The sequence below is a fragment of the Papilio machaon genome, chromosome 17 (genome assembly GCF_912999745.1).
Source record: "Papilio machaon chromosome 17, ilPapMach1.1, whole genome shotgun sequence".
NCBI lineage: Eukaryota > Metazoa > Arthropoda > Insecta > Lepidoptera > Papilionidae > Papilio > Papilio machaon.
This window is the reverse complement of record NC_060002.1, coordinates 1817020-1838148: the sequence shown is the minus strand read 5'-3', so window position 1 is coordinate 1838148 and position 21129 is coordinate 1817020. Positions and strand designations below refer to the sequence as shown.

Sequence of the window (21129 nt, the reverse complement as noted above, 5' to 3'; positions counted from 1 at the left end):
TTCTACATTCATATATCTATGCATATATGCACGTAGGTTTCAGTTGTTCTTAATATCGCCCTTTTTGAGTATTTAGTCAACATGGACGGTTGTCAGTTGAAGTTCATCAGCGATTGCTGTTTTATTTTTATTGTATTTAGTATTTTTAATATTTGACTAAGCAATAAGCTTCTAGAAACGTAAAGAATCTGTAAATTTTTATTTGAAACTAGCATTTGCCCGCGACTCCGTCCGCGCGGAACAAAAAATAGAAAACGGGGTAAAAATTATCCTATGTCCGTTTCCTGGTTCTAAGCTACCTGCCCACCAATTTGCAGTCAAATCGATTCAGCCGTTCTTGAGTTATAAATGGTGTAACTAACACGACTTTCTTTTATATATATAGACTAGCTTTTACCCGCGACTCCGTCCGCGCGGAATAAAAAATAGAAAACGGGGTAAAAATTATCCTATGTCCGTTTCCTGGTTCTAAGCTACCTGCCCACCTATTTTCAGTCGAATCGATTCAGCCGTTCTTGAGTTATAAATGGTGTAACTAACACAACTTTCTTTTATATATATATATATATAGATATATAGATGTTTATAAAAATATACAAATTATTGGATATTCTTTCTAGATTAATTCGATTTAAGATCTTTTATTGATCAACAAAAGTCATGGTGTGATTGATTCAATGTTTGTCGGACTTTTTAACACGGAATACGAATAGTTTTAACTGTTATAAAAAATATATAAAGTATAAAAGAGATTACGTCTACCGTTACGTCGCAGTTGATTTGTGACATCAGTTGAAATCCCTCCCTCATCCGCCTCAAAATGTTTTATTGTTTAGGCGTTACATTGTTGTTTTCATTCGTAAGAAGTGCTGTGTTAAACGGTACATGTCCATTTGTTGTACCAAGAGAGTTGGATTTGAAAGAAGTGAGTAATCTTCCATATGCATCCTTACAATCGTATCAAATAGACTTTAGACTTTAGAGTAACTATTAACAATGTTTTCTAGATTTATCAATGGTTAATCATATGATTTTGGATACTTTTTGGATACTTTTTGGATACTTTTTTTTTCATATATTGCTAAAAAAAAGTATATTGAATAACAAATGCAGAATCAAAAGCATTTATTCATTAAATAATTCACTAATGTACTTTTTATTCAAATATCCACAATTTATATTGACAATTGAAAAATCAAAATACGATAGTTTTAAAATAGTCATATTATTACGTCATAGTTTTATTAATGCATATTTCCTAATAATGTATGTTCATTTATTATTTTTGCAATAAGTAATAAAATATAATTATCTATATATATAAAAGAAAGTCGTGTTAGTTACACTATTTATAACTCAAGAACAGTTGAATCGATTTGACTGAAAATTGGTGGGTAGGTAGCTTAGAACCAGGAATAGGACATAGGATAATTTTTACCCCGTTTTCTATTTTTTATAGGAGTCGCGGGTAAAAGCTAGTTAAATATAAAGTAATGTTATTTAAACTTTAAAACGTGATCGTAAATAATTAGCGGTTTGAAATCTTGACGTTTTCTTTAAATATGTATGAAAGAATAGTCATCCAAGGTTGTCAAATGACTATCGTATATCAGTTTTTTATGGTCACCATGTGAATGTTAAAAAATACAGGATGTTTCCTGTTGGGCCGATCGGATTTTTTCCCATTGAACCTAATTTTCGATGAAAATTCCACGATCGAGTTCATGCCATTCAACAGGGCTCAAGCATTGTTAACTTAGTCTTAACATCCTATACCTAATATGTTTTTCCTTTCCAGTTGGATGGTAAATGGTATATAGCCGCTGTGGTCAGTGATATGCAGATTCAAGGGGACTGTGCAATGATCTTGTTCAACCATAAGAGTGATAACACCACAGATGTGTCAATCAGTTGGATCTCAAACAACACCATTAGCTATTACAACGGGTCTGTTGAACTGACTGTTGATAGTAATACAACTGGAGATTTGCTAATGGTTACTTATACAGGTTAGTAATTTAATAGCATAACTAGCTTTCTTTAAAGTAGTCTATGTGTTCTTCCAGACTATGTTCTATATCTGTGCTAAATTTCATCAAGATCCCCACTGAGCTGTTCCGGAGGTACCTTCTAAAAACATCCATTCATCCATCTAAACATTTATAAGAAGAATATTAGTAAGATTCACGTCCTTGACCCACAGGGACAGAGATTATGTTGCTCTTTTTTTGGCTCGGTTCTGGTACATCTCTCGCATCATCCTCTACATACGCATACGTATGTTCTTCGGTTTTGGGGGCCCTTCTAACATATACTTAGGCCTAGTGAAACTGAATTTTACGGAGGAGGCGACGCATAGGAAATCTTCCTCCTCCGAAGATTAAAGGTATGCAATGTATCTGCAATTGCGGATATCTCTGGGCAGCTGTTCGTTATTTGAATTGAATTCAGGTGACAGTTTGATATGGCACCATCTAATAAAATAAGAAAAAAAACAATCGTCCAATTAGACCGATTTAATTGCGTATAAGACGATCCCCAACAATAACTTTCACAGTATAATTTTATTCATTTTCTCTCCTTCATCCTTCCAATAACAATAATTAATTTAAAGCGAGTAACCTCATACTAAATGAAGGGCAACGGGGAAGCCCTATCTATAGTAGTGGATATATATTTAAACCTTAATTTTGAAACTGGATTTATTTTGTTTTTAATTTGAATTTCGAATTAATTTAAATTTATTATTATTTGCACCATATATAGTTTGATTAAAGAACATTATATTTAATGTAGAAACATTTTAAAAACATGATTAAATAATGGAAGGGACCTTCCGAAATTTCTCACCCTTGACGCTTGTAACAACACATTAAATTTAATTTAAAAATATCTGTTGTAAAATATTTTTAAATTGTTAACCTTAAAAAAAATCAGAAATACGCAATATCTTTTCTACGTTACATAACGTTAAATTGTTTAAACTTTCGTGAGACATAATAATAAATTAATTAAGAACGGCTTAACTCACGTATTATTGACCGGTGACAGCACCGACTAGTTACGGATCCGGAGGGTCTATCTTCAGGGTGGGTGTTTATTTAGAGACACCGACACTCACCCTGAAGATAGACCCCCGACGGGTTCGAAATTAGTCGGTGCCGTCACCGGACAATCATACGTGAGTTGTTAAAAATGATTTTTTGTGGGTTAATCGGAAACTACTGAGCTTTAAATGGGATTAATTTATGACCATTATCATAAGGCGTTGGGTTGTTGACAAGAAAATACATGAAAGCTTAATTTACAATAACAATTGCAGTTTTAAAAGTATTATAAAAGCGGAAGTTTGGATGGATGGATGTTATCATGTTATTCCACAAGCGGAATAGCTCAGTTTATTTTTTTTATTTCACAAGGATGAAGTCACGGACAACAACTAGCCTTAGAGAAACAAAACATACGACGGGCGCGATAGTTCTTTTAATGGTCTTAATCATCAAATATGGGATATTCTAGACCATTCTTATAAAAAAAAACCGGTCGAAAATAACTTTATATTGAATATTAAAAAAAAATCAAGTCCCACAAATGCTATAATTTATTCTAATGAATAGAAACTTGGTTTTTTGTTTTTCGAAAGTCTGAATTTGAATATTCATCACTTACCTAGATAAGAAACGTATTACACGGCTTTTATCCGTGACTCCGTCCGATTAAAAATTAAGCATGTGTCCATCCAGAATACGTTCTACATCTATACCAAATTTCATTGAGTCCTGTTTACCCGTTCTGGAGATACGTAGTAACAACCAAACCAAACTTTCGCAACCACACCCGCACCCTAGTACATACGGTAAAAAATTTAGACACAGAAAAAGTTTTGCAGATTTTCTCAGTAATTATCCTCTTTCTGCGCATCCTCTCTTCTTTCTATTAAAAGTAGGTAACGAATAAATATGAATATCTATGGGCAGCGGTTATTTCGCTATTTTGGCGAATTTTTTGGGCGCTTGCTTATTTGCCACCTTGTACTATAAAATAATGTTAATTAACACTAAGCAAATTACATTATGGTCGTTCGGAAAGTCATTTCGCTTTTTCTCTACTTAGGATTCTTGTATTTTCGACGAAGATGCACCACGTACTCGTCGGTTGGAGCTGATAAAGGCATTATTAAACATAGAAAATAGAAATAAAAACGAAATTACTTTTCGAACAAGCCAATATTATTTTATATTGTTATCTTTGTTTCATTAAAAAAGAATGAAAGGGACGCGTGCTAGTTTGTTTTTAGGTATGTGGGTTCTTTTGTGACGGCCTGGAGCCTAAACTACTGAACCGATTTTGACGAGTGAGATGTCCTTCGATTTGTCTTCTTCCCCGAAGTGTCATTGGACTACAATTATTCAGTTTTTTTTAAAGTTTTTGAGTAATAAATCGTGTAATTAACGATTATTTGTTATATTTTCAGATCAGAGAACAGAAACATTCTCTTTCTTGGATGTGGAGTATGAACATTACGCAGTATTATTTGCCTGCAATAATAATGAAGATGGCACAAGCAGTACTTGTAAGTGATGTAATAACCGCGGACAATTGTATACAATATGTATACAATTGTCCGCGGTTGTCACTGTATATTAAAAGAGTGTGATAGGGTTGGTATGCCTAATATAATTAGTGTTTTGAGAATCTTAAGATTAGCAAATATAGAAGAAATTAATAAGATTAAAATTGGATGGATACAAAGATGGCCGAACAATGATTTGATGTGTGGATTATATTAAAAATAAATTTTGTCTCTAATTATTGATCTCTTTGGTTACTTATAAAGTCGCGAACTATGGAATCAGTGTCGTCTGTGCCTGGATGAGTTGTCATCAGTCTTTTTATCACGCATCGTGGAAACATGCCTTAATTAGTTGTATGTCATATACAGTAGGTTAACTTTTCCGAAACACTTAAATGAAAAATTTTAAGAATTACTGTAGTTTTAGTACTATTTATTAAGTTTTACTTATTTGGCGATTCCTGACTTTATAATTTGAGATTATGTTTGAAAACGGATTAGAATCGGGACATATATACAATGTGTCCCAAAATTTAACGATAAGCCGGCACCAAGTATGTTCAGGTCGATCACTACACGGGGAATAATTATAAAAAAATCCAACTGTCTTTTTTTCAAAGTTACATTAATTTTTTTAAATTATCTTGTAATTTGATCCCCCACACCATATACTAGTAATTTGACACAGTGGCTACAAACATGAATATATTCTATTATTTTATCTAATCTAAAAACTTCGTAAATTTAGAATTTTTACATTTGTTAGTTAAAAAATAGTTAAAAATAAATCTAATATATCAGGCATAGTGCAAGATATTATCATTACAATTTAAAAAAAAAACGAGATTGTATTTATACCAAGTGTCAGAATGTATAATGGAATGAATAAATAAAATGCCTTTAAATATGAGATTGACTATTCAAGGTCTCTGAACGTAAATTAAGTTTTTTCATTTTCGAATTCCAGACCGGACCAAAGTTTGTACTTTTTATTTCAAACTAGCTTTTACCCGCGACTCCGTCCGCGCGGTATAAAAAAAATAGAAAACGGGGTAAAAATTATCCTATGTCCTTTTCCTGGTTCTAAGCTACCTGCCCACCAATTTTCAGTCAAATCGATTCAGCCGTTCTTGAGTTATAAATGGTGTAACTAACACAACTTTCTTTGATATATATAGATTGCATGTCTGTCTTTTGCATAATGTCTACGGTCAGCTGTCACATCGCTGTTATTGATAAATTGGATTGCTCATTTGCCAAATGCTAGCATAAAAACAAACAAAAGGTCACCAACAAGAAATCTTTCCATAAAACTTAATTGCGGAACATTAATGTAGGAAATAGCCTTGATTTTAACATCCCTTCATGCGACAGATAACATTGAATTTCAAATGAAACTTGTATACGAACACTATTGCTGTCTCGGTTTTATATATAGAGACTGAAAGAGATATCAATATTGTCTTAGTACGACATTGGATTCACCGTATAAGTTACAGTTCATTGGATTTCACGTTTCATTGCTTCTGGTCATCATTGATGCAAATAATTGTGTTTTTTTAATACCATTTCCTACAACATTGTTAAAAAATTAAATGTTCTTCAAGTTTAAAAGGAAACTTTTAAGAACTGTGTGATAAAAGGTATTATTATTTCAATTTATAGTCTAACTAGCTATCACCCGCGAATCTGTCCGCGTGGAATTTTAAAAAAAAAACGAAATAAGTAGCCTATGTGTTCTTCCAGACTATGTTCTACATCTGTGCAAAATTTAATTCAGATCCGTTGAGCCGTTCCGGATATACCTTCAAACCAACACCATCTAAACATTCGCATCTTATATATATAAAAGAAAGTCGTGTTAGTTACACTATTTATAACTCAAGATCGGTCGCACTGATTTAGCTGAAAATTGATGGGGAGGTAACTTAGAACTAGGAGACGGACATAGGAACTTTTTTATCTTGTGTGCATTTTTTTCTTCCGCGCGGACGAAGTCGCGGGTAAAAGCTAGTTTATAATATTAATAAGATTTAGAAATTGATAAATCTACCTGTATAATTCCACTGCTGTGAAAAACACTCCTATCTTTATTTCTTCAAACATCTAGAGAGTGACAGCAATATGTATTAGTGACAAATCTACTGAAATACTTTTGAAATGACTACCGCACAAGTGTAGACACCAGCAGCAACAACATCTGTTGCACAAATATAGTATGCTCGCCGTGCAATACAACTACTACGTGGAAGTAATTCCACGGTTCGTCTGGATAAGTATGCGTGCTGGAGACCTAATTTTAGTCCTCTTCTCCTTCCCACCCTTTTCTTATAGGGAAAGGATGGGAAGGGGTGACATAATTTGACAAAAATTCGCACTGGACCACCGTGATAGACTATGGCCTAGTCAGGCTTATCCCTAACTCAGGGTAGACTCCGAGCCCCTTAGTGGGGATGTATAATGAGCTGATAATGATGACATAATTTTATTCTATATTTAGCACAACCGGAATCAACTACTTAACAACTAAAATGTTGTTAGCGATAACAAAAAAATCGCATAGAATATATTACTATATTTAAAAATAATTTTTAATCGGAAAGGTTGACCTCAGAGTAACCGGTTGAAGATAAAAATAGCTTTTCGAGCTATTTGCAATTAAAAACAAACATAATACGATTGCAAAAATGTTTTAACAAGGCTAAGCTTGTTTTTATTACTTTAAATAATTTAGTCATGACTTTTTTATATCGTGCATTTAAAATATTAATTACAATGTATTTGTCGATCGTTGATAAGATATTTGAAGTAAAGTGCTGAAAAAATCACTCATTTCTCTTTTTATCTTTCCTTTCTTTCTTTTTAATTAAAGCTTTTATCCAAGCTCTTACAATTAAATTTCTCTTATAATTTTAGATTTTCATAATTGTTACACATAATTTATTAAGATTATTTCATTTCTATATACTTTGCACTACATTATATTACAGCACGCGTTATTTAATTATTATTAATTTAAAATATATATACAATTGAAGAAATTATTAAACGAAAACTTAAATATATGATCGACAACTAGCGACATCTAGTTGAAGTTAAAACAAACTGAAATTAATATTCTGATTTTTGAAAATCCAATTCAGATTTGTCCACTATATATCAATTTTATAAATAGACGCGAGTATTTAAATAGTATAATTTATCTTGTTTATAATTCGAAGAGAAATATGAATTTTGTATAGCATGAGTTGTTTTTACAATGACTTAATTTAAAATTAAAATTTGATGTAATAAAATTCAAAAATTAGCTAACGAACAGATTATTAAAAAAAAAACAAATACAATCGAATTGATAACCTCCTTCATTTTGAAGTCGACTAATAATGTTACTCAAATGTGTAATGAATTTACTCAAATATTTTTACTTAATTTGGATTGACTTAGGTAATGTTTTTTTTGTAAACATATAATTTTGTATACTGGTTTGTATGGTTCCATTCCAAGATTAGTACTTTTCCCTTGAGTGTATACAATCAGTCGTTTTTTTTATTATTCATTAACAAATTTCGTAATTTTATTCCAGATGAACTATGGAAACTCACAAGAACACCACATATAAAAGACGACGATGCGCTGAAATTGGATCAAGCTGTAGCCAATTATAGTCTTCAAGACGCACCTTTCATACATTTCAATAACACAGAGAACACTTGTAAAATCAGCGCAGGGACGTATTTGAATCCATCATCATTTATATTAGCATCTGCAGCTGCTGTTACCTTATTTCGAAGGCTTTACTAATTCACAGCAATTAACACATCTTAGAAATCTATCGTGATAGAATTAGAAAAAAAAGTGATGTTTGTTTTGTTATTAGACTAGCTGTCGCCCGCGACTCCGTCCACGCGGAATAAAAAAATCTTAATTAGTAGCCCATGAGTTCTTCCAGACTATGTTCTACATATGAAAAATTCCATCAAGATCCGTTGAGCCGTTTCGGAGAAAACCTTCAAACAAACATCCATCCATATAAACATTCGCATTTATAACATTAGTAAGAAGTAATATATACCTACTAATTATAAATGCGATAGAACATAGTCTGGAAGAACATATAGGCATAAGTTTTTTTTTGTAATTCCGCGCGGACGGATTCCCGGGCGATAGTTAGTGTGTGAATAAAAATACATAGGATCTTATCTTACACATTTCCTTCGTTTGTAGCGCTAATAAATATTATTTTGATTCCCCTTTAAATGAAAATTTGCATTTTATTAAATATAATTAGTGATTTCTATCAGTATTATTTAAAATGTTAATTAGTTTAACATGCATTATAAAATAAAAACTATGCATTTATAGATTCCGATTTTATAAATTCATATATTCTTATTTTGTACTGAGAAATGTTTATTTAAGAATTAGCAATCAATTATTATTTAACTAATTAAAATTATTCACTAAAGCACTCTAGTATTTAAAGGTGATAATAAAAATAAATTAGCTTTTAATATAAATAAGGTTGTTATTAAAGATAAAATGCAACGTTTTTTTTTAAGATAATTTCAATTTGATAGTTGAATAAATTAAGATGAATGAATGAATCAGTAAAATATTGTCCAATAAATAGTATTGTTTAATAAATTGAATGTATTTTTATTTCAATGCCATAGAAGTCGAAATTTATAAAATTATTTGTAGTATGTTTCAAAGAAATTTATCCTCAAAGGTATTCAAATAATGTCTTGCTCTATTGAAAAATAATAAAATCAATTTACTATTAATGTGAACGTTTTGCGACAAAATTGATTTTTGATTCACAATGTTATTATCATAAGGTTGCAAACGAGCAAGCGGTCATCTGAATTCGCCTAAGCAGCGAAACGACCGCTGCCCATAGAGATCCGCAATTGCAGATGCGTTGCCTACCTTTAATAAAAAGAGGAAGGGATGCACAGAAAGACGATAAATCCTCTTCCTATACGTCCTCTCCTCTGTCAAATCCACTTCCATTCCTTTCCTGTTGATTTTCAAAACGCTTCTCATCTAAGTTATAATTTAATTTTTTTATATAATTAAGTGATTAATAAATGAAACAAAAATAAAATCAATTAAATTATTATTGTACATTGTCCCAAATTGCATTTTGAAACGAGTTGCAAATAATTAAAAAGAAACATTTTTAGTCATTAATTTCGTTAAGAAATCCGTTTCACAATTTCTGCTCAATTTTGAATGTTGGTAACACTTATATTATAAACTAGCTTTTACCCGCGACTCCGTCCGCGCGGAATAAAAAAAAATATAGAAAACGGGGTAAAAATTATCCTATGTCCGTTTCCTGGTTCTGAGCTACCTGCCCACCAATTTTCAGTCAAATCGATTCAGCTGTTCTTGAGTTATAAATGGTGTAACTAACACGACTTTCTTTTATATATATAGGTAGATAAGGAAATTACTGATTGATCTACTAACTTATGGTCGAATTTTAAACTTTGTAAGACTGCAATTATGGACTCATTGAAAATACATCTTTGTATCATCAATTTTAACACTAAAACTATCCAAAATTAATCTACAGACAATAAATAACATTGTCAGCTAATGCAAACATCGTAATGTAATTTCTCATTTCCATGATTTATTGATTTAATATTTTGCACAGTCTTATGTTAGTAAAAACTCCTAAAGTCTAATTACTACTTACGTAGACGAAGTCGCAGGCGCCATCTATTAGTATAAAAGAACTACTACCAAATTCAAGTTCTTCAATCTCTATGGGTAGCGGTCGCTTCATTTTTAGGTACATTCTGGTGGCCGCTTGCTGGTTTGCCACCTTATGAAAAAAAAAAACAATTTCAAACAAAATGCATTCAAAAGTACCATAAAAAACAATCTCAAACAAAATACACTAAAAAGAAACAAAATAATGTCATGAAAACTTCTTTCTTTCTTCTCTCTTTCAAAAACCCTCTAAACTCTAAAGAAAGTTCTCTTCTTTCTTGTAACATGTCTATATTGTATAATTATTGTTATTTCGCAGTCGGTGTCGGCCGAAGTAAATAGGTGACATTTTATATTTGAGATGTATTAGACATACTTACGTTTATGTCCCTACTTAGGCCGAAACCGACTCCAAAATAACAATAATTATACAATATAGACATGTTACAAGAAAGAAGAGAACTTTCTTTAGAGTTTAGAGGGTTTTTGAAAGAGAGAAGAAAGAAAGAAGTTTTCATGACATTATTTTGTTTCTTTTTAGTGTATTTTGTTTGAGATTGTTTTTTATGGTACTTTTGAATGCATTTTGTTTGAAATTGTTTTTTTATGTTACTTTTGAGTGAATTTTGTTTGAAATTGTTTTTTTACGTTACTTTTGAGTGCATTTTGTTTGAAATTGTTTTTTTTAAGTTACTTTTGAGCGCATTTTGTTTGAGATAGTTTTTTTTGTTTTGAAGTCGGCTATTTTTTTTTCTTAAAATGTTTGTTTTATTTCTCAATTTTTAGTGAATTTGAAGTTCAATTACAAATTTCCTTAATACGTATAAGGACATAAATAAGACAAATAAAGAAAAGGACTTTCCTATTTAATATGTGTGTACTTCAATTCAAAAACTAATTTAGAATACACCAGATAACCACTTATCCTTTAAACAATGAAATAATTATCAAAATCGGTATACAAATTGAAAATTAACGACCTAATACATCGTAGCGTGCCTTTAATTTTGTCCAGCCGCGCGCCGCAGTAGCATTTTTCGAATGCGCGTAGTTTTTAATAATTTAATATCTTCCAAACTATTGATCAGAATTACATAGTTTAAAGGCTAATGTAATCTGCATTTAATACTCTAGCCATCAAACATATTTATTTGGATAAGGATTCATATCGAATATAATATAATAGCGCCGTAAGCTTACGACGCTGTTTCTCGTGTGCAATTTAATCGAAGTTTGTTCATAATAACATGGTTTTTGTGAGACATCCATAGATGATAGATATATGCCACCTGAGACTTTTATTTAGCAAATTTAAGGATCTATAATTACTCCATACATCATTTTAATGTAGGTCATATAGTTTGACCTACGTAAGCCCAGAAAGCAAATTTGTGCTATTCATTGTAACGCGATGTAGCATTTTTCGTTTCCGCGTAATTTTATTCTTACGATATCTCCTAAACTATTAGACAGAATGATATAGTTTCAATTGCAAATATAATGTACATTAAATTCTCTTGATAATGAACATATTTATTAACATAAGGGTTAATACTGAACTTGAATAATAGCGTCGGAAATAGGGCATGAATTTAATTAATGTTTCTAAAGAAAAAAATGGTTATTGTGAGAAAACTATAAAAGATAGATATATGCTATCGCGGACTTTTATTTAGCACATTTAAAGAGCTACAATTCGCCATACATCATTTTTATGTAGGTCCTATAGTTTAGCCTACGTAAGCGCTGAAAGCAAAAATGTCCCTAATTTCCGCAACAAATTTTGAAGCTATATTCAAAATCTACTAGTCTTCTAGTTATTTAAAAAAAAAAACAAAAAAATGGGACCCACCTGCAAGCACTTCCTTTCGATTAAAATAATTTTTATCAAAATCGGACCACCAGGGGCCGAGATTCGCGGTAACACACATAAAAAAAAAAAAAAAAAAAAAAAATACAGTCGAATTGATAACCTCCTTCTTTTTGAAGTCGGCTAAAAAAAGAAATTATGTTTATGTTACAACTTAATTTAAATACTGTCTAAGTTTTTATTTATGGTTAGTTTACAAACAATAATGGCGTGATACGTCATAGTACATATCTTTATTACGTAAACAATGTCTCTAAATAGTTTTTATATATCACCATCAACAATTTTTATTTTTCTTCGAAACATCAATATGAGTAAACAATGCACTTTAATGTCATGTCTTATTTTTAGTTATTTTATTTTAAATTGACATTCACGTTTTTATTATTTTCAAAAATAAAATGACAGACGTCATAGCATTGTGAATCAACTTATAATTTCCGCATTAAGTTACATGGATAAGTTAGAAATAAGTAATGGAATTATACAGAAATGCAAGTCATAGTTATTCTAGTAAGTTAACAACACTACTGACTGTTCGCCTTTTACTTCACTGTTAACACTTTCTAAAGAATAAAAAAACTAACACAAATAAGTAAGAATTCCGTTGACATATTCAAATTAAGATTTGACATTTGGCTCTACAAGTTTAAATTATAAATAATTGAAACTAAAAATACAAACACGCAAAGTTCTCGTGAGATTCAAATTTTGAAACATGTAATCCAATATGATCATCTTTTAAAGTTTTGAGTAATAAGGAAATTTATTTACAGTTATGGTTGTTATGGTTTTATTTACAGTTATGTTATAGACGGAGAGGTTAATTTTATAAATAATTCTGATTTTAATAATAAATGTTGTCGGTCATCACTTTTGCTATTGTATTTTGGCAGGCGTTGTAATACAGAGATGTCTCAAAAGTAGTTGCAGCTCATTTGAAAACTTCGTAACAAATATTTCATAGAACTCATTGTCACATGTCACATACTTAAATTTTACAAATTCAACGTCGCTATTGCACAATTCCAAAAAAAAAAAAAGCAGAGAAAACATTTTTTCCATCAGTGTTTCGGCAGTCACGGATACGTGAGCACACGCATGACATAAACACAAGTCAATAAAGTAGGCAGAAGATACGTGGGTTGATTTTAAGTAGCTATAAGTTTAGAAAAATGTCGCGAATTGGTAAATTGTTAGTGGGGTACAAGGGGGTATGTTTTACATTATAACATTTGGTCGTATATTTCCGATACAAATTCTTTATACGAGTGTGACTTTAAATTTATTGAAAAGGTTTTATTTTGATTGCAATTATTTTTTAAATTTTATATACATAGGCGCAAGCAAAAAACAAATTTACAGACGGCCTAAAACCAAGTTGCCAATTCATAATAAAAAAAACAAAACTTACTCACTTTGATTATATAAATGGATTTATATAATTGGATTATATAACGGAATACATTTTATTTGTTGTTATCCTGGATTAGCTTGGATTGGCTTTTATTCTGTAATTTGTAACATGAATTTTATTGTAACAATTTTACGACATTTGCCATAATATTTTTACAAGCCTCATCTTGTAAGATAAAATTTATCTTATTTGATTTCTTTTTGTTCTTGCTAAATTGAATTAAAGTTGGTTAATAACTTCAGGTCTTATTTCCATTTTATGGTTCTAATTTTATTTTCATTTCATTTTACATACTTACATAAAATGAAACTATATTTAACGTATAATACCTAAATAATAGGGCGTTAAAATATTGCCTTATAAATCCAAAATTATACTGTAGTGAAAAATCGCTAACGCCTGTTATGCATTCAATATTTTGTGTTTCTCGACTTTGCTACTTAAATTTCAGTAGGCACTTGACACCGAATTATTCACTAATAACAGTTTGAAAGTGGGTTAACTCTTTTAAAATATTACATAAATTCTTGTTATTTTTATGCCAAATAGGTCTGTATTTGAAAAATTTAAAGCATGTTTTTGCTTTTTGTTTCTGACCTCATTTATAGACTTTATTTGAGTCTCACTGTTTAGTTATTAAGGTAACATGTGCATGACAACTAGTCCCTTTGAAGTCCTTTTGCAATAAAACGTTTAAGTTAAATACGAACAAGTGCCTTGTAAATTAGAATTGCAAATTGTTTTCGATCGTCTTAATAAGCACATTTGCAGGCGTCTACTGGACGACGATTACAATTAAATTGTACTGAACGAACGCAAATGACCGCTCGTTAGTTAAAACATAAAACGACACATTTGATATCATCATTTATGAGATGAGAAAATGTTTTATTCGTGCTCTGCAACTTGATATCCACTTGATCGTAATCGATTAAGATTAAAAGTGATATGCATTTTTCAAGTTAGGTAACTGAAAATTTATTTAAAATATTTAACTTATTATTTTCGAATCTTTTTCTTTAACGGTCACTTTATTTGGAAAGATATATCACGTAAAAGAAAAAATAATACTCTATAATAAGAGGTATATGTATCTTAAGGTAATTCATCAGTTTTTAGTTTTTTGAACTAATCATAATGTTATTTATATTAATATAACATTCACTATTTTATTAGTAAAATTGATGAATTGCGTTTACATTACGATGGTTGTGTTTTATTCGTTTTTCGAATTGTTGAGTAGTATAACAACTTTTAAAGAATAACAATAATAGTATGTATCTGTCTGTTTTTCTTTGTATTTAAAAAATAGCCGACTTCAAAACAAAAAAAACTATCTCAAACAAAATGCGCTCAAAAGTAACTTAAAAAAAAACAATTTCAAACAAAATGCACTCAAAAGTAACGTAAAAAAACAATTTCAAACAAAATGCACTCAAAAGTAACGTAAAAAAAACAATTTCAATCAAAATTCACTCAAAAGTAACATAAAAAAAACAATTTCGAACAAAATGCATTCAAAAGTACCATAAAAAACAATCTCAAACAAAATACACTAAAAAGAAACAAAATAATGTCATGAAAACTTCTTCCTTTCTTTCTTCTCTCTTTCAAAAACCCTCTAAACTCTAAAGAAAGTTCTCTTCTTTCTTGTAACATGTCTATATTGTATAATTATTGTTATTTCGCAGTCGGTGTCGGCCGAAGTAAATAGGTGACATTTTATATTTGAGATGTATTAGACATACTTACGTTTATGTCCCTACTTAGGCCGAAACCGACTCCAAAATAACAATAATTATACAATATAGACATGTTACAAGAAAGAAGAGAACTTTCTTTAGAGTTTAGAGGGTTTTTGAAAGAGAGAAGAAAGAAAGGAAGAAGTTTTCATGACATTATTTTGTTTCTTTTTAGTGTATTTTGTTTGAAATTGTTTTTTATGGTACTTTTGAATGCATTTTGTTCGAAATTGTTTTTTTTTATGTTACTTTTGAGTGAATTTTGATTGAAATTGTTTTTTTTTACGTTACTTTTGAGTGCATTTTGTTTGAAATTGTTTTTTTACGTTACTTTTGAGTGCATTTTGTTTGAAATTGTTTTTTTTTTAAGTTACTTTTGAGCGCATTTTGTTTGAGATAGTTTTTTTTGTTTTGAAGTCGGCTATTTTTTTTTTCTTAAAATGTTTGTTTTATTTCTCAATTTTTAGTGAATTTGAAGTTTAATTACAAATTTCCTTAATACGTATAAGGACATAAATAAGACAAATAAAGAAAAGGACTTTCCTATTTAATATGTGTGTACTTCAATTCAAAAACTAATTTAGAATACACCAGATAACCACTTATCCTTTAAACAATGAAATAATTATCAAAATCGGTATACAAATTGAAAATTAACGAACTAATACATCGTAGCGTGCCTTTAATTTTGTCCAGCCGCGCGTCGCACTAGCATTCTTCGAATGCGCGTAGTTTTTAATAATTTAATATCTTCCAAACTATTGATCAGAATTACATAGTTTAAAGGCTAATGTAATCTGCATTTAATACTCTAGCCATCAAACATATTTATTTGGATAAGGATTCAAATCGAATATAATATAATTGCGCCGTAAGCTTACGACGCTGTTTTTCGTGTGCAATTTAATCGAAGTTTGTTCATAATAACATGGTTTTTGTGAGACATCCATAGATTATAGATATATGCCACCTGAGACTTTTATTTAGCAAATTTAAGGATCTATAATTACTCGATACATCATTTTAATGTAGGTCATATAGTTTGACCTACGTAAGCCCAGAAAGCAAATTTGTGCTATTCATTGTAACGCGATGTAGCATTTTTCGTTTCCGCGTAATTTTATTCTTACGATATCTCCTAAACTATTAGACAGAATGATATAGTTTCAATTGCAAATATAATCTACATTAAATTCTCTTGATAATGAACATATTTATTTACATAAGGGTTAATACTGAACTTGAATAATAGCGTCGGAAAAAGGGCAAGAATTTAATTAATGTTTCGTAAAGAAAAGAATGGTTATTGTGAGAAAACTATAAAAGATAGATATATGCTATCGCGGACTTTTATTTAGCACATTTAAAGAGCTACAATTCGCCATACGTCATTTTGATGTAGGTCTTATAGTTTAGCCTACGTAAGCGCTGAAAGCAAAAATGTCCCTAATTTTCGCAACAAATTTTGAAGCTTATTCAAAATCTACTAGTCTTCTAGTTATTTAAAAAAAAATGGGACCCACCTGCAAGCACTTCCTTTCGATTAAAATATTTTTTATCAAAATCGGACCACCAGGGGCGGAGATTTGCGGTAACACACATAAAAAAAAAAAAAAATTCAGTCGAATTGATAACCTCCTTCTTTTTGAAGTCGGCTAAAAACTAACTAACTCTATGTGTGTCGAATGAAATTGTCTGTTTTTGTAAAGTTTTTACCGTGTTTTAGGAGTAGAGAACACTAAAGCCTTTGAGCTTGGATGTGGTTGCGGTTAAATAGTTTTTTTTTTTCAGTCTTTTCAGTGGAGGCTCTTTGCGTAAGTTCTCATTGCACCTAGTAACCTGATTTGCATTTTTTGTTAAAGCTGTATGCAATGTAAAGTGAATAAAAAAGTATGTTTTTTAACTAAGTTTAATCAAATATACTTCTAAGTTAGCATACAAATGGTTGGTACTTTAGTTTCATTATATTACAAACTAGCTGTCGCCCGCGCGTGGAATAAAAGAAACATAATTCCAGACTATGATCTTCATCTATGCCGAATTTCATCAAGATCCGTTGTGCCGTTCCAGAGATACCTTCAAACAAACATCCATCCGTCCATCCATCCATCAAAAGTTTCGCGTTTACAATTAGTAATTTTTATTCTTTTATGCATCGATCATTTTGGTTTAATTCTCACGCTAAAGAAAATAAGGACATCGATTTCTACTTACCAGTTTAATGGAAGAAAAATTAATTAGTATGTAAATTTTAAATCCTTATTAATTCAACTCACGTATAACCCTTTTAAGCGTGGAAAATTACACGATATGGAAATTACATTTTTCTTATTGCTGAATTTAAATTAAATAATGATAAAACCCATATGAGCATAGAAAATGCCGTAAAGAAAAAACTTGAGAGGTGTCAAGGGACACCCGGATGGAACGAAGTTGCTTTCAATTAATTAGTGAAGGAACCAATGTTTATTCTATGAATAAAAAACTTAAGTCTTCACAAGAAGTATATTTTATTTCTATGATTTTTCGTTATATATTGTCACGTCGTTGCCATGGTGAAGTAGCGCTCATTCGTCTATAGCAAAAAGTGTCGTGACAACTTTTCGTAAGAATTTTTTCCGTCTAGCCCCCTTTCACAACGCGCGATAAGAAACTTCGTTCCAAAAAAAACATGACATGCCAGCTGCAATACGAAAAGGATCTTATCCTCGTCGACCATTATATTGATTAGACCGATTTTGAAGTGTGAGATGCACTGACCCTCTATAAAAAGACTGGCTATAAGACTTAGTATTTTGTGCCTATTCGATATACGACATTTTGGCGCTGATGGTAGCGGTTTGTAGCGGTGGAGAGACTTCGAACTAATAATATAGATAGAATTAATGTCAACAGGCGCGTTTAAATCGAAACGACGCTAAGGCAAACAATTGCCTATGCATTTAAAGAGATCCTTGGTGAGATGTCTTTTAATTTGTATTCTTCTGGTTTTTTTACCCGACTGAAGAAGGGGGTAATGTTTTTCGTGTGTATGTAAATTTGTTTTTATATATGTGGGTTTGTATTTTTAGTGAGATGTCATTCAGTTCGTGTTCTTTCCCTGAATATTATATTACATCTGCACAAAACACAACATGTAGTTGGCAACAGCAAAATGGACGTATGAAGAAAATTTTTAAATTGCATAGTGAAAAACGACTTCGAATCACACTCGTCATAACTTTTCTTACAACGCTAAATAAATTTTTTGATTGTACGAGTAGGTACGTCCTAAAATAATAAAAAAAAATTTAAAATCACAAGTTATTTAGTTTTAACGATTTAAAAATTTAAATCTTTGTTTTGAAAAGCGCCCAATAGATGGCGCTAGACATTAGAGTCTGAATCAGTCGTTTTTTTATCAAGGTTAGGTTACTTAATTAAAGCTTTGAAGAAAACGTATATTATTATATCTAAATCACTTCCATGTTACGATGTAGGTAATTTCTATGTTAGGAAGCAAATTTCAAAACCAATCGAGGAGATTGGTTGCTATAACGCCCAGAGAACGCTTCCCGCAATTTACGTTTACTGCCATTTGCGAAACTTTCCAGGAGTTTAGATGCTCGTTGACTTTTATGACTGTTTTACACATAAACGAATGTTATGCCGGTGGCTTCGATCGGGGTATACACAATGTTATATTTGCGTGCACGAAATTTACAATTCAACCTAATTACGTTTACTTAAGGATTACTTTCCTTTAAATGTTATGTTTTGGGATAAAATTATTATGTTTGTTAAGTTAGTAAAAGAGTTGATTATAGGAATATCAATCGGATAAGTTAGTTAATGTTGTAACTTTTTTGGTTAGTTTGTATTTTTATAGAAAAGTTTGTAATTCGCCACTAGCGTACACTACTGCTAAAATATGTATCAATAAACCACATAGGCCAAGTCCTATTAGGTTAATTTCAAACACTAATTTTAATTTCTTCGTAGATACGTGGAGATTGCATTACAAAATATCTTAAAATCAAATACGCTCAGCATTTACTTATCAAAAAACGTTTAATAAGCAACCATAGTTCTGTTCCAGTTTAAATTGTATTTATGAAAACACTGCATCTGCATCAGTGTCAATAAAAAAAATGATTTACAAAGGCCTGTTGAGCAAAGATAAATTTTAAATGGCTCATAAATCGACAGCGGACACGTATAGCTTCCATTTTAATTCATGACATTCATCATTGTGATACAGGTGATAGTTACATATTCAGTTATCTAGACAGAGGCATTGTACGTTGGCAGACAGCTCTGATTTACAGTATTCAAAAGATAAGAAAGGTAAGTTCCAAATGTATCAAAGGGTCGCTTGCTGTATTTAAAATATATAAAACCATTAAGGAAGATACTAAGCCATAAAAATCCAGAATTCTACATATTTTTTTATAGATTCCGCCCTGGACTTTGCAACTGACTTACAACTAAAAGAAAATTGACTTTATTATTAAATATTTTTATCTTAAAAACAATACTTTTATCTTCTTTGTGTGTAACTTACTAGGTTCCTTTTTATTAAGTACGTATTCAAATTTATTATTGACTATAAAGAAGAAAATAAACTTGCCTAATGTAGCAAAATTAATATCAATAAGGGGACGGAGTAGAACTGATTCTAATTCTGAATTCGGTCCGGATGGTAGGTCATAAAAACATCGAGGAACTGTGCCTTGCTAACTGGTACGTGCGTTTATGAATTTTGTCCCTTCACGAATTTATTGAGCCAGATGTCTCCGGGGTCTTTATTAAAATTTGACAGAACCAAATTGCTGAAATTTAAATCAACTAACTTAGTACTTGTAGTTTTAAGCGCCCGAAGTCGGTAATATAAATAAATTTGTTTTTTTCTTACTCGTATAAAACGGACTATTTCGTGATTATAGAAAGTTCATCTTCCAAGCGGTCGATCGCAAACTATAGTAAGTGTAATAATAAATTTCGCAACATAAAAATGCCTAACATGAAGCATAACAGCATCGGTAGCTCAGGGGTTAAGCAGTTGACTTGCAATTGCAGGTCCTGAGTTCGAATCCCGCCATCTTAAAGTTGGCTAGCACATCTGTGGGCCATATAGTGAGCTGATGATGAACATGGAAAACCTCATATTTTGCTAGTCGATCACACATAAAATAAAAAAATTAGGCTCTAGTGTTGCTCCACCACATTAGTGATGTTCCCCTTTTCGTTTATGAGAGCATTATCTTTAACCCTAAAAGTTTAATGGGCTACAAAATTGAACCTTTCGACCGACGCAATAAGGCTAATGTAATTTTCTTAAAAACGGTAACAGGGCTTGTAAGCTTTGCTTTCCACCATTTTCTCCTAATGGTAGACGATTTGTAGTGCAAAAATAGCTATAAAAATCTGTTACAGCGTTAACATTTGTATAAGTTTCTTACAGCGATAAGATGTCGAAGAAATCTTTATTTTAAAATACATTTAATTGATTGTGCAGGTATTTTATGTTTAAGAATTAGTTAATATGTAACTACATACATATTTTAAATGTGGATGGATGGATATCGTAAAAGGTGATATTATCAATGAGGGACTGATCACTGAGATGACGGTAGATAGATCTGGAGAACGAAAATCTGTTGCGGTCACAGAGATATTTAAACTTCTTTGACGTTGGTTATAGTCTAACTAAGAATATGAAAATCCTGGACTAGAGACGATTCAATCGGATTCTCTATTATAATGTAATGTGCTCAATGGAATTAGTTAAATTTTTTGAAGTCATTAAATTAAAATTCAATTA

General features: G+C 30.9%; 1 protein-coding gene across 1 annotated transcript; it reads left to right on the top strand.

Moving 5' to 3' along the window:
- The first annotated feature begins 775 nt into the window (after positions 1-775).
- Positions 776-8439, top strand: LOC106708638 (insecticyanin-A). Its single transcript, XM_045681878.1, has 4 exons — positions 776-925; positions 1799-2009; positions 4475-4573; positions 8157-8439. Exons 1-4 carry the CDS (start codon positions 821-823, stop codon positions 8372-8374), a joined length of 633 nt encoding a protein of 210 aa, XP_045537834.1. The 5' UTR covers positions 776-820; the 3' UTR covers positions 8375-8439.
- The last annotated feature ends 12690 nt before the right edge of the window (positions 8440-21129 follow it).